General features: G+C 33.7%; 1 protein-coding gene across 2 annotated transcripts; it reads right to left on the bottom strand.

Annotated features, from left to right (window-relative positions):
- Positions 1–33: 33 nt before the first annotated feature.
- Positions 34–14,719, bottom strand: LOC104909822 (protein FAM184A-like). 2 transcript variants are annotated; one of them, XM_010707453.3, is made up of 5 exons: positions 14,581–14,719; positions 14,246–14,396; positions 5,691–5,732; positions 1,307–1,519; positions 34–394 (listed from the first exon to the last, which is right to left on the bottom strand). In XM_010707453.3, the coding sequence occupies exons 1-5, from the start codon at positions 14,664–14,666 to the stop codon at positions 152–154; spliced, it is 735 nt and encodes a 244-aa protein (XP_010705755.1). In that variant the 5' UTR covers positions 14,667–14,719; the 3' UTR covers positions 34–151. The 2 variants fall into 2 exon arrangements, with proteins under 2 accessions (XP_010705755.1, XP_010705756.1); XM_010707454.3 differs by lacking the exon at positions 5,691–5,732 and having other exon boundaries at positions 37–394.
- Between the last annotated feature and the right edge of the window lie 609 nt (positions 14,720–15,328).

The raw sequence follows: 15,328 nt of genomic DNA, 5'->3' as shown, positions 1-15,328 counted from the left end.
CTAAAAAAAAAAAAAAAAATTAACAGCAAGATATTCAAAAGTGAACAAGTTTGACTTACCTGTTAAGGCTTATACTTCTACTGATTTTAAGAGGAACAATTACATCAAAACTGAATGGCACTACAGTGATATTACGTACATTTATACACATCTACAGGTAGGCCTGTGCATGCACGTGTATGAGTAAATATTTATAAGTAATATTTTCAGATCTAGCTCCAAGTTTGAAAAAAACTGTACCTAACATAGCTTTTCCTTCATCCTCCAGCTCAAATCGCAGAGTCTGAAGTTCCTGTTCCATCTCCAATTTGAAACCTTCCATGGCTTGTTTGTGTGTTTCTTTCAGTGCCTGAAGTTCTTCTGAATGCTTTTGTTGTAAACGTTCTTCTAATTCCTACAAAATCCAAATGATCAAGATTAATTCTAGAGTAGCCTTGGGAATTATAAAATATTAGACAATAAATTCACAAGCACTGTCATACTCTAGAAACTATTAAAAAAAAGGCACTGATGTTACTCGTATTTTTTCTCACTAAGTTACCAAGCACTGTCTGGGTGCAGACAACTAGGAAATTCATTGTGAAGGTACACTCCAGATCTGATCTAAAAAAATAAAAAAGCTATACACACTATTACGTACTAATACTCTGTATTCTATACTTTCATTGTGCTAGAAATTGTGTAAACTGTTTTGCAACTTGAAAGATAATTTTCATCTCCATTTTTGTTCAGACCTTCACTTAAACAAAATATCTGAGGTGTGACATTGTTCCAAAATGAAATTACTTTGCAAGATGCGAAACTGCACAATTTCCAACACAGTGAAAGTATAGAATACATTACAAAATGAGTCAATCATCAGGAAATACCAGAAGGCACATACAGAATGTGATAAATATAATAGGAAATAAAAATAAATCTCTTTTAAATCAAACCTAAAGTATAATAGATGACAGTCTCAAAGTACTGTTAAGAAATGTGTGTGCAGGTAATAATTATATATTCACACACATGTATACTATATATACACATAGTAATGAGTGCATACATAAATATGTGCAATTATATAACTATCAACAAGCTGCTAGAGTATAAAGCAAGATGTGAAATAATGCCAGTATTAGAGATGACTTTCAGTATGTCCTAATCAGATCTAACAGGACAATAATGTTACTGTAAGACTCATCATCTGAAAATAAAATTTAGTAGTTATGAAAATACTTTTCTTTACTAATTTTCCATGTGTATTGGAGTTGCTAAATTGGCAACATTTTCTACATAATAAGGAATATCCATGTTAACATGCCTTTTGTTCTTGCTCTTTTGTTTCTTCCATATTTTGAAAGGCAAGGATATGAGCTTCCTGAAGTGACTTATGCCTTTGCTGATGCTCTTCTTCTAATTCCTGGATCTCCTGAGTCAGCCTCTGGCGCTCCTGACTGAACTGGGCTTGCAGCTGTTGTAAAGAGCTCTGTGACTGGGAAAGCTGCATCTCCAGATTCTGCTTGAGCAAGGAGATCTAATCCACAGAACAGCAAATATCAATTAGTCATTAAAACTAAACTAAACTAAATAAACAAAAAATAAATCAGAAAACACTTGAAAGTTAACCAGAATATTAACTACAAGGGACAAGCAGTCATCCACTGGATTTCTTGTTTGAGTTATATCTCAGGGATATAACCATTACATTACAAGTAGCTCCGTAAGGGTCATGACGTTGATATACTGATACTACTGCACAGCCTATAACACAATTGTTCATGGCCAAATTATTGAAATTTAATTCTAAGTTTTGTATAAAGATCAATAAAAATGACACTATCAAAGTCTAAAATCAAATGTCTGATTGTTAGAATAAACTTCTCTTCATATCAAGACTACATCAATTCTGTATGGAAAATCCTGCAGTTCATAAAGGAGTATAGTTCATGACATATAGATTGATAGATGTAATTTTATTTTTAAAATCTTTTTATATAGTATGGTCTTATCGGTCTCTTTTTGATTTTAAGACATGGTGACTTAGGACTCTACATGACAAGTGAAATACTGCAACTTGATGGATGACTTTTCTATTGTTGTTAGCTCAGCAGTATAATAATAATGATTTTTCTGCTGTTTTCTAACTAACACGAAGCAGTCTGAGTCACAAATACTCATCTTCTTACACGAGTATTACAAATGATTATTGTAAATGATGCTTTTCTCTGAACAAGAATCTTAATACAATATAGCACACTGTGCTCTTTGAAAAAGTTTCATTTTCTTTTATGTAATATTTTTACACATTGTTCTTCACATCAAGAACAACATCTCAGACTGAAAATACTAAAATTCTATCTTCTTCGGAAGCAAACAAGAAAGATATATCCTCAAATCCTGAAAACAAAACTTTACTAAAAGTGAATTTTGTTGCAGTGACTCAAAGGAAGGGAAAATAAAATTGTCACATGACAAAGAATTTGAATTAGTAAGGATTTTTTTCAAGCCTCAGAGTTATGTCAAATTTATTACAAATGAAAAGTCTGATAGTGTCATTTGAATCAGTGTATCTTACAAATAATTTTGAACAATTAATAAGGTCATTGCAAATCAATTTATTGATTTTACAGAACATTAAAATTCACAATTAACAGAAATTTAATAGCATATCAGGGACAACTTGCAGCATGAGCATTACTGAACATGTTTTTTTTAGAAGGCAACAGCTTAAGCATGTTTAGAAGCAAGAAGCTATATTTAAAGTAAAATCAGCAATAAAGTAAAACACGCAAATTAATTTGAATGAAACAACCACAGCTACTTGCACTTCAAATTCCTCAGGTCTTTGTATCTGGTTATATGTACACTAGCTTTCGTGTATACTATATCAATAGTATTTTACTTCAGGTAACTTTGAGGGAAATTAAATGTAAGTGAAGGAATATAGTGAAGGTTGATAGCGCATTCTGTAATCTGAACTATACATGCAAAACCTTTTACTGAGTATATTAAATATAAATGTCACACACAAATTGTAAGTCAGAGGTTTTTCTTATCTACTATTCTCCTTCCAGAAACATCCGGCCCTGGTTAATCAGGGAAAAACAAAAGGCCAAGAAATAAATGTAGGGATCTTGACTTCAAAGTCTACCACCATTCCTCATTATTTCTTAAACCCAAAGAAGTGTTTTTAGTCAAATTCCTTCTTATCCTAAAAAATTTTGTAGAAACTGCAAACTTGCCACCTTACTTTACATAAAACTGCAAAAGAAAGTATATTGAACATCAGTAAAATTCGTCTAACTTTACTGCATCAACACTGAATTTAATTCCCATCTTTCAGCCTGTTTCTTATCTATGCAAAATCTCCCTTCCTATATCACTGAGTTCTAATTTGATCAAAAGCCTTAACTTCTCAGCTGACTCTTTGCAGCACACTACTGGTCAGACAAGCCAATAATGCAACTACACATCTTCAACTCTAGAGCTTCACTCCACTGATGTAGTCAATCTGCACCACATCCCTGCCTGCATGGCCTACTATGAATTTTTACATATGCATTATAGCTCAGTATTGCAATGGGCTACTGATTGCTTTCCTTCTCCAGAGGAAATAGAATAATATCTCCCTTATCTACACTCTTCTTTGACTTCTTCACATTCCTTTCCATTCCTACTCACAAAATATTAAATGTCTCTTTCCCCATCTTTCTGCAACCTCATACCTATCTGGGTCCATCTGTAAGCCTTGCTTTGTCTTTATTGCCTCTTTCTCCACAACACTACACCTAGCAGAACTTGCACCCTATCTAGAGGTCTGTTTTTCCCTTTTGCCATGAAGTAACTTCTGTGCTTACTTAGATTACCTCTAATCCTATTTAACCACTACCATAGACTCTCAGAATGTTTTTTTTTTTAATTCATTTGTTTTCATAACATCACTATTACAACTTGGTCCTAGCTCATCTACTTCTCATATTTTCAATTCATTCAATATGCTAGCATCTCTACCGTGCTTCTTTTCTTCCTTTACTCTTCTTTCTAACTCCGCTTTCAGAATCATAGGAATGAGCAGTAAGGATAGGACAGCCTTAAGAGATTATTCAGTTCAATTTAGCACTAGTTGGGAACTTTACATACAAATTACTGCTCAAAAACCTTACACAAAGAAAATCCCACCATTTTCACTCAGATAATCTTCCTCTGAGTGCCTGTGACAGAAACAATGAAATACTAGACAGACGTTATGTGCACTCATATTGCTTTCACCACATATCTGCCCCTTTCATGATCACAAAAACACAGAATTGTAGGGACTGGAAGGGACCTCTAGAGATCATTGAGTCCAACCCCCCTGCCAAAGCAGGCTCCCTACAGCAAGTGCACAGGTAGGCATCCAGACAGGTCTAGAATATCTCCAGAGAAGGAGATTCCACAACCTCTCTGGGCAGTCTGTTCCAGTACTGTGGAGTGAAACTGTCTGTTCCTCACTGTGAAGAATTTCTTTCACACACTGGTGTGGAACTTCCTATGCTCCTTTTTATGGCCATATGATGGCTACAAAGAGGTATAATTCTACGGGAAGTCCTGCTCAGTCCTCCAGAATCTCAGTAATACAAAAATGGCCTTTCATGGTAACATTCAAATGGAATGGACTACAATTTGATATCTTAGTCAAATTTGTATGGGTTTTTATGAAGATGACAAAAATAATCATGTTTTTGCTAGAAGTTAAATCTCCCTCTTACATAGGTCCCAGATCCATAACTCTTACTGCAACATTTATAAACCGTTTAAGCAAGGAAAGTCATTTCTTTCTTGGAAATGTATGAAACAGTTTAAATGAGATGTCGGTAGAAGTATGACATCTGGCTGGGAAGCCATTTTAGAAGAACATCCTTCCCAAGAACAGTTTGGACTTTCATCAGATTAAAATGACTGCGAAACCACAGCCTGAAATAAGTTAATCTCTGAAGAAGCCTATTTGTGCCAGTAGACTCTATAATAATACATTTAGGACAACAAAGTTTAAATGACTAACAACCAAGTCAGATCAGCCTACCATTCTAGTACAACAAGTATTTTTTAAAAATAGTTATTTTAAGAAGAGTACATAATTTTACATGTTATTTTGGATATATTATACATATACTGATACACTTTTTTTAAATATCAGTGTGTCTCTCTGCATTTCTACATATTCTTGTATAGAAGATTCAAAAGAAAAACTGAACGTTATTCTCTAATTTTTCCACGCTTTCATCTAAGGTTTTCAGCATATTAAAAATATTGTTAAGAATTTAAGAAATAAAAATAGAAAAAAGAATATAAGAATATTCTGGCTACATTAATAACTTGCACTGCAAAACTGCAAATTATAATACATTGATTTCATGCTTTGCAGAAAGCTCTGCTATACACATTTGCACTGCCCACAAGCTTGCTTGCGTTAATGATGACACAAAAATGTTGCTTATGTTATGAGCACATATATGATATTTGATGTCCAGTGACACATACGTTTACACAGATGGCATGGATGCAGAACACAAGCTTTTGATGTCTAGCAGCAAACATGTTCTCCTCTCCAAAATTATTAAATATTGTATTTCACAAGCTAAAAGCTTTAAAGCAATAATACAGGATATGCAAATTTATTAGTGCAAACATGCCCTATTTACAAGTTGTAAGTGCAAATCACTTACATTGCTGATAGATTTATGCAAAGCTTCACCGAGACAGTGCCGCTATGAAGAAAAGATCACAGGAATAAAGGGAAACATTCAGAAATCAACTAAGTAAAAGAAAAAGGGATAAGGAAGGGAGAGTAGAACATAGAATATTAATTATAGTATGACCAGGGAAAAATAAATTGAAAATTATTTGGAAAAAGTTTAAATGAATAAGTTGTCTTGACTTGAGATACAAAGTATTGAATATATAACAAAATGAAGTATTTTCCTCTGTTATTGTATGAACATACAGCATAGCATTAACTCTTCAACATAATCGTACATTATACTTCTGTATTATTCAACTGAACATTTTGGAAATTGACCAAATGTTTTCTCCTTTATGGAAAATAATTCTGGGAAGAAACCATTAAGTACATCAATTTGCATTAGTATTAGAAAATATATTATAATATATTATAGTTAAGGATTCAACCAACAGTCAGCTGTCTCTCTGAAATCATAAGCATATTAAGTGTAATATTAAAGATCAGATCTCACTACTAAAAGGCAGAAAACTACTTTAGTTTGCAATGAAGGCATACTACTATTTTAAAAAAATCAGATTGAGATGTGTAAATAAAAGATTTTTTAAAACCCTATAGGAAAATGACTTACTGTCCACTACCTATGACCAGCTTACATTGATGCTGATTACTAATGAAAAACAAAAATAAAAATAGATCACCAATTAGATGTTCTATATGTAAAATTACTGATAATATGAATCTATACATCTTCCATAAGTAAGCATATATAATTGCTTGTGTGTTTATACATAAACATGGATTATATAGATAGGCACACGCACAGTGGAATCATTAGAAATTAAGTGAGAACAATTTTAAATCCAGCATGACCAATTTCCCTTTTGGCATAGGTCAGTCACGAAGACTGCTTTCTCAAGGAGACAGTAGGTATTTTTACAGTATTTTTACACCAGCTTGGAAGCTGGCTTGGGAACTTTTAGGTAATACTTTGTCCAGATACAAAAAGAAGAAAATATTTTCCCTTTCTTGAATCTACAAATAGGAATAACTTAGAAAAACATAACATCGGAAAATCCACAGTTACTTTATTAAAATTGTAGAAGAGTTACCCACAACTATTTTCTAACCAAGTCTAGACACTTCTCTTGTCCACCAGGAGGCATCATACTCCAAATAGACAAGAGAATGTAATAGCTCAGATTTCAACAAATAATGTTACCAGTGCTGATCTGAATAGATCTAACAATTTTTCTATTCTGTTTTGTTCAGGTTAGAAGCTCTTAAGAGCAGGAATTATTCTTTACTAATTAAACATTCTATTTCCAAAACATTTAGGACTTAATTTTGACTGACTCATCTAGGCACTACTGTAGAAAGTTACTAGTGTACTATATTAAAAATAAATTGCAAGTAAAAATATCTTTTTGAAAGCCTATTTTGAGTTCTATAAATAAGAACATATGAATAAAACACTGAAGAAAGCGAGACTTGTCCTTGCTGCTCACAAAATATCAGATTTCTTTCACCAAGAAAGAAACTTGCTTTGCTGACAAAATGGCCTTATAACTGACAGAACATCTCAGGCTAACCATTTGAACACATGTGATGACCAAGTTTCTAAGTCTTAGGTCTGGAAACAGATGGAAGAAAAATGAATTTGTGGTGAAAGTTTTGGAGTAAAACTCTCCAGTTAAGTTCAATACCTAAATTTGTCACATACTTGCTAACTGAAATGAACAGTTGCTGGTCTTCCATGATGATGGTTCCAGGGCAATCATACTGTATGATTCTTCAAGAAGGAAACTTTATCGCACCACTGACATTTTCACTTTTAATTCAGTTGTACTACTTCTTGCAAGACATCAGTTTACCGGATGTGTGGAAATTCTCTCATTTCATTGCTTCTATTCGCTAAAAATTACCTTTAACCACATTACAGAGACTTAACACTAACATCAGTCTTCACGTCATTCAAAGATGAGTTATGTAACTCTTTCTCACTGTACTTACTACAGACATTTTGGTGTCAAATCGTACCAAGATCTGACTTTAGTACGTAGTTTATTGAGTTTTCAAAAATACTGCCAGCAACAGCTGTTGCTGTACTAATGCCTGAAAGTGGGTGGAGAAGATCTAACTTGATCTGTTTTATCAAGATTACCGTATCTATACACTGTTTTAAGAATGACCTCAGATAAATGCTGCTAACCTTTCTGAAGAGGAAAATCTATGTGCATCCACCTTGTGTTAATAAAAAGAAACTACTTTAAGATGTCTACTGAAGAAGATGAACGGACTTTTGGCATAAGTCTATTTTATCCAACTATAAGTGATAATGGTAAAAAACATTACTCCTAGTGTCTGCTTTTTTCACTGTTTTCGAGCCTATGCAAAAGCTATTTCAGCAGTCACTGGACTTGAAGGGATCATGGAGATATTTACCAATACTCTGCAAATACATGATCAATTATCTTCTAGAGCAAACAGTTAAAGTAATAGTAATGCTTTAAAACTAGACTGTTGCCAGAGACTTGGCCTTACATAGAGGGAAAGACCTATATAGTTACAAAGTAAAAATTTTATCTGGGAAATGGTATTACTGTTGGATTTGATTTAGATTTCTGTTTATCAGTTCTTGAAGTGTAAATGCCAAGTATCAAATTAAATTCTTTTTTTACTCATGCATTGTTAATTACATACTGTAGTAAGAATTTAATGTTCTTTTCATCCACCGATGGTAGAATTTAGAGTCTTTTAGTCACCTCCAGATTTACTAACTCAATTCCAAACAAAAACTGATAATGTTACATTCCAATTAAGTTTATGGTAAGACAGACAAATTTATTTGGAGATGATGGCATCACTGTTTCAAGCATCAAACTATATCTGTTTTTTAATTTAATTAAACACAGCATCATGGGAGACAAAATTAAATGGAGTCCAAAAGAGAGATTAAAATGAATTCCACTAACACATTTGTTCTAAAACAGAGAAACAAAGTTAACATCTATTAGTATTCCTACTGCATCCCAGTGAAAACACTTTGAAAATTCTTGATTTGTTCTGGGACTGTTTGGTCTGTATCACATCTCTTAATTTTACATTGTCTATAATGAATTTCCTACATTAAATTCAGAATCTTTTAAACAAAGAATAAAATAGACACCATAGCTAGGAGCTCAGAAAAATAGATGGTACAGCTGGCTGCATCTCGTGCATTTGTTTTTGTTCAAGCTTCAGAAAAAAATTATCAATCTCCAGGATCACATCTCTGCACAGATTATGGAGCCTGGAACAAAGGAGCTGCCTTATTAAGAAGTGCAGACAGTCATGAAACAGGGAAATACCCTCAACAGATGGTCTTCTGAAGGCTGCAGTGACTCTGAATTACGAGATTATTCATATTCTCAATAAATCCCAAAGGAACTGAAGCACAGTCCTTTTAAGATCACTGTACTCAGAGCTGTAGTTCACTTGTGACAAGTTTGCAAGAGCTATAGAAAGCTTTGCCCCTTTGGACACAAAATTCTACAGAGAAAAGAGACAGAACCTTACTCTGACCTGCATTTCAAGTCCCCTCCTTAGTGTAACTTCTCTTTTTATTCTTATGGATTTTCAGATTTCATATTTGTAAGAACATTTTAAATCTTGCCCAGAAACCCTATGGGAAGACACTATACATCCACTAGATGTCATACTAGCCTTACCAGTATTACCAAAACCAAGAATGACGACAGTTAGGATGGACAAGTTGCTTGAAATTTACATCCTACTCGATTCTGACAGACAAGACTTTACACAGTGTGCTCATGACAAGATCAAGTGAAAGGAAGCAGAGTGAAGTGATCCTTAATCTCCCTTCCTTCAGGAAATGGATGTATAAATGTATGCAGGTTTTCTCTAATAGAAATTTCCAGCATCCATTTGACAGCAAATCTTCTAAACCAGGGATTACCCAGACTGTAGAACAAGCCATTAATCCTTTTGCTGAGGAAAGAAATCAGCATTTCCTGATTTTGCTTAAATGGGCATGTGGTCTCTGAACACAGGCAAATAAAAATGTAATGCCCTCGGGTAGAAGACTGGTCATGTATAGATGTCCATAGGAGCTTTATGACTTTTCTACAGCATTCTATTTTCTGAACAAGAATATTTTCAGTGACTTGTTTTCAAGACTCTGTGAATGAGCCTGAAATTTTCTGAAAAATAGTTTGAATAAGATCTCCATCAAAAAGAAATGTTTATATTTTGATATCAATAATTTTATGCTTACTTTGAGATTAAAGTAAGCTTAAAGAGGAAATCTCACCATAATAGAAACAAAGTCTGAATGGAAAATTTTCACCATCTTTTCAAAATAGTTTTCAAAATCCTTTTCAACTTTACAGCAGGAAAAATAAATACTAAAGGGCTACCAAACCAAAGTGTATGTAATATACTTTTGTCCATTCTCACTTTTATTTCCATTACTGTACTTTCATATCCACTTAAAAATGATGGTATCTTCATATGCAAAAAGTTGACGAAGTTAGAAATAAGAATTTCACATTAGTATTTGACAGGTAATAATATGAATATCTAAGAACTGGGAAAAAAGGCTGACAAAAAGTTTCTTTTATCTTACTGAACAAGTGTTTTACTGAAAGTAAAGAAGACAGAAAAATCAATATTTGCTCAAATACAGAAAAGATAATCCACAATCAACACTCAATTCAGTTTACAGAAAGAAATACGTATCACAACAAGAAATATATAAGAATATGCATTTCTTAACCTGTGCATTTAAGTTCTCCTCAGAATTGATGGTTGCAGAACATGAAGCAGCAGAACAGAGAACACACTCATGCTTTAAAAAACAAAATTCCTTCCATTTTGTTCATGGTGAAGTTCTCTCAGCAGTGAAATTTCTTAAGAAATAAAACATTAAAAGTGCATTCCACAGCCAAGAAAAATGGAAAAGAACCAGCACATCTGAATTTCTTAAATATTTCATGAAGGAACTCCTATGTGGATTGATATAGAGGTACTTAGTAAAATTTACAGGGGAAAAAATAAAAAGCACTTTATTTTAATGCTTTTTATCACCATTTCTCATATCGGAGATGAGAGCTACACACAAGATAGACACTGATTGAGTTAACCTATCAACCACAAATCTAACTGTAGATGGTAAGTGAGGTTATACAGCTGGCAAAAATGCATTTAAGCATTTGATCAGCTGAAAAGCATTTGCTCTCAAGGGAATTATTTTACTCGTAACAAAACTCTACTGTTACAAAACCAATAAACCTACAAGCATTCTAGGAAAGACTCCTTAGGCAGTAATGGCATCAAGGCAAAAATATTATCTTACTTGATGTAAAAGCCAGATTTCATCTACTAAATAGGCAACAACTAGTAGAAGGTAGAAATTTGGCAATTAGTATAATAAAAGAAAACCTAGCATGTTCTATGGTCATAAATTATTGATATTTATTTATTTATATACTGTTGCCATTGATAACTGTGTCTTTTCAATTATTATTCTGACGCCACTCAGGAGTATCCCAAAGAAGGAATATTCTGTACAGTGTTTCTACAATGTACCCATAGGAATGAAAAGATATAAGAAACTTATGAAGCAACACAGTATTTTCTAGAGTAAAAAGCACATTATTATCACTGTTTCACACCGAACATTATATTTTATCAATCTGTGAAAAATAATACTGAAGTCCTTTAAATTTGGGTTATATCTGTCAAATATACATTATCTCATTTTTGTCTAGAGGTAATTTGTTACAGTTCTCTCCTTCCCCCAAATAATTTGTCTTTATTAGATTCTTCTGAAATGCCTTTTACTGCAATATACTGAAGAGAAATTAATTTATGAATTAAACCTTTCTGAATAGCATTTATACAACAAAAAGTCAGGATCTAGTCACTTTCTCAATATAAAGAGCACAGACCACGTTTTCTGCCACGTTAAGAGTTTACAAATGATTTTGTAGAGAGCATGAGCCTTTGCTCTTGTATTATTTTGATAAACGATTGTACAGTACTGCTGGTATGGACTGGAGCAATGCTTCAGGTGTAGAAGTCCAAACTACAGAAAGATGAGTCAGAACTCTGCTCTATTCCCAGAAATGATATGGATCTCATGATTTTCAGATGAGTTGCAAATGCATCTTTCAACTAATGAAGGCTAGGACCACGTGCAACAAATTTACAATGAAATGAAATGAAAAAACATTCTTTTGACAAAATTAAACTGAAAATTGGGATTCTTCCTAATATCACTGACTTCATACACATGTACATGTAAAAGAAGAATCTTATTTCAGTACTGCCTCCAGTCTGTTTAAAGTAAACTATAAACTCTCTGAGGCTCTCTAAGATGAGCTTATTGCACAAGTTTTTAAAGTGTTGAAGTAAGTCCAATGCAGAACAATAACATTCTAGACTAATGCAGCCAAAGACTATAGTCAACTCTATGCTGTGAAATGCATACTAGAAAACCCCCACTCTTTTCCACACTGAAGACACCATCTTTGATTTTTTTTCCATGATGAAGTGATTACATATGTGGATAAAGAGAAAGCAGAGGATGTCTGCAACCTTGACCTTACCAAGATTTTTAACATTCTTGTGTCCAGCTGTAGCACAGTTCAGATTAATGGACTGCCAGATAAGAACTGACTGGCATACAAAGTTCAAAGGGCAATAGTCAATGGTACTCTACTTGAAACACTTCTACAAGTAGAGTTTGCAAGGATTTTTTATTTTTTATTTTATTTTATTTTTTAAGGTGCCTCTGTGTTCTGAAGGAGGACACAGGAATTATCATAACTGAATGATGAGCTGAGGGGCATTAGAAGGGAGGACGGGACAAAATACACTGAAAAGCAAGGCTACTATCCAGAGTGGTTAAAGTTGAGAGCCAATAGGAACCTCATGAAATTCAACAAGGACAAATGCAAAGTCCTTCCTCTGGGTTGGACTAAACCTCTGCACTGGTACATAGTGTTTTACAGCTCTGCTGCACATAATCCAGTTAATGGTAGGCTAAACATGAATCAGAAGCTGACTCTGGCAGCAATGAATGCCAGCAGGATACTGGGCTGTAGCAACAAGCAGTAGTTTCAGGGAAGTAAACAGTTCCCTTGGCATGGCATTTGATGTATTTCACTTGGAGGGAACACACTCTCTCTTCCTCCAGTTCATTCAGCTTTGTTTGCCCCGGTAATGCTGATAAACTTGAAGACATTCCGAAGGGAGCCACCATGAAGATGGCTGGTACTGGAGCATGCACACTGCAAGAACAGGCCAAGGGAACTAGGTTTGTTCAGTCTAAAGAAGAAAAGGCTTTAGCCTTCCAGTACCAGGTTAGCGAGAAGATGGATCCAACCTCTTTACAGCAATGTATAAAAGGTAAATGAGAGACAACAATCATGAATTGAAACAGAGGAGGTTCTGATTAAATATAAGGAAAAAAAGAAAATCACTGTGAGGATAATTAAGCACTAGACCAGAATATTCAGAAGGGCTATAATCTTCATACGTGGTAGTGATCAAGACCTGGCTGGAAAAAGCCCTAACCAACTTGTTAAATTCAACATTGACTCTGATTTGAAAAAGAGATAGGACTACATGACTTCCTGAGGTCTATTCCAACCTCATCAAGTCTATGATTCTACAATTCAACTCAGTGCAACTGCCCTCTGTGTCTGGCAATCGAAGAATTTACTACAAATTCATTTCTCTAAGAGTTAAGTTATCCATCATAGACACTACAGACTGAAATTCTCTCCCTTCCAGACGTAATGGATAAAATGTAGAAACTAACTGTAAACGCTTACAGATGTAAAGCTTAATTCCATACCACCATCCACAATAATCTTTCAGTCTTTATGAAATAACTATCCAACTCAAACACTGACATGGAAAAGCAACAGTTGGATTAAAAATACAACTGAAGTCTCTCTTGCTTTTGTTTCTTGTTAGTCCAAAGACGCACATTATTCATAAATGATGTAAGTTCTTGGTACAGTGAAAGGAATTTAAAAAACAACAAAAAAAATTTTTACATATGCAGTTCATTTCTTCACTCACAAACTCTCCAGTAAAATTCTTTTTACAGTTGTAATAAACATGTCATAGTAGCTGAGGGATGTTTTGACTTTTCAGTGACCTGTACATTTTCTTTACTGTAAAGATATCGGATAACATCAAGTCTAAAGTATTAGCTTTGGTAAATAAAGGTGAGCAGAGAGACAATTAAAAAAAAAAAAAATCTTACAGTGAAAAGGTGAGATTCCCACTACCCCAGGAAAAATCTGCAAAAGTTTTATTCACATTTAACATGAAGAAGGACATTAGTATCATTTTAAGATACCTTTACCTATTACTTGGAGAGTTCAATAATTATTAGGCTTAAAAAATCATTATGGTAAGAAAATACTTTTCAAAGAGAAATGTCACAACTAATTTCAAGTAGCTAATCAGTAATAAAGTGACTGAATTGTAACGACCTTCAAATTCTCAGAGAGACCATATTACCTGGTCTAAAAGATCTTCAACTTTTTTTTGCCATCCATCCCTGGCTGCATTTTTTTCACGTTCTTTAAGCTGCAATAGTTGAGTCATAGCTGCCTTCTTATCTTCTTCATGCTGAAGCCTCAGCTCTTCACGAAGCTTATTACATTCCTGTCTAAAAGTAAAGGTCAAATAACTAAAATGCGAGAAGTGAAAAAGAATTAAGAGTTCAGCAACAATTAGAAAAGCTTAGATAATAACAAAAAACTTTGTTTTGCTATTTCATTTGCTATTACATTTGCACACAATACATACTTTTATTCCTTCAATAAGAAATAAATACTAAAATCAATACTTGCCGAAGATTTTCTGTCCATTTAATTTCCAAGTCCCGAGCCATTCTGTCAACTTTGAACTTTTCTTCTTCTCTCATGGCAGCAATCATTACCTCGTGCTGTTGTCTCTCCTGATCTAGCTCTCCCTGCAAACACAAACTTCACAATAGAGACTGATCAGCAGCAAAAAAAAGTATTTCAAGCCTTACATTTATAAACCTAACATTTATATTTCTATATTTACATTTCTAACACAGACTTCAGTTACATTTGGCTTACAAAACTTGGACTACTACTTTTTCAGTAAGTACCTTCTGATTAATGCCTTACTTCCATTGCATAATTTTAGAACATATTTCCTCTACAAAGTAATAAAAAGGAATTTCCTAATAAATAATTTTTGAAGTAATATTTTCCAAAAGTATTTAGTATTAAAGTTGATGAGTCACTAACAGATTAGCATAGTTTCAGAACTTTACATTCATATAACATATTCTCTTCCTTAGAACATAATAATAATAATCCTCACAGTGTAATCTTACATCTCATGTTATTGTGATTTTAATGAGGAATAGTGTAGGTAAAGGTGAACCACCTGGAGTTCAGTTCTTTAGAGTCTCGTGCATTTTAAAAGATTTGTTCAAGCATGCTAAGTCATGTTTGTTTTATAATTTTCTGAGATTGTCTTGTATCTGTAGGAGCTCTATACCTTACTTAAACAGTGCCTAGGAATGGAAAAATACTTATGGTTTAAATTCTGCTAAAAAAAACA

Source organism: Meleagris gallopavo, chromosome 2 (assembly GCF_000146605.3).
Source record: "Meleagris gallopavo isolate NT-WF06-2002-E0010 breed Aviagen turkey brand Nicholas breeding stock chromosome 2, Turkey_5.1, whole genome shotgun sequence".
NCBI lineage: Eukaryota > Metazoa > Chordata > Aves > Galliformes > Phasianidae > Meleagris > Meleagris gallopavo.
This window is presented reverse-complemented; position numbering and strand designations above follow the sequence as displayed.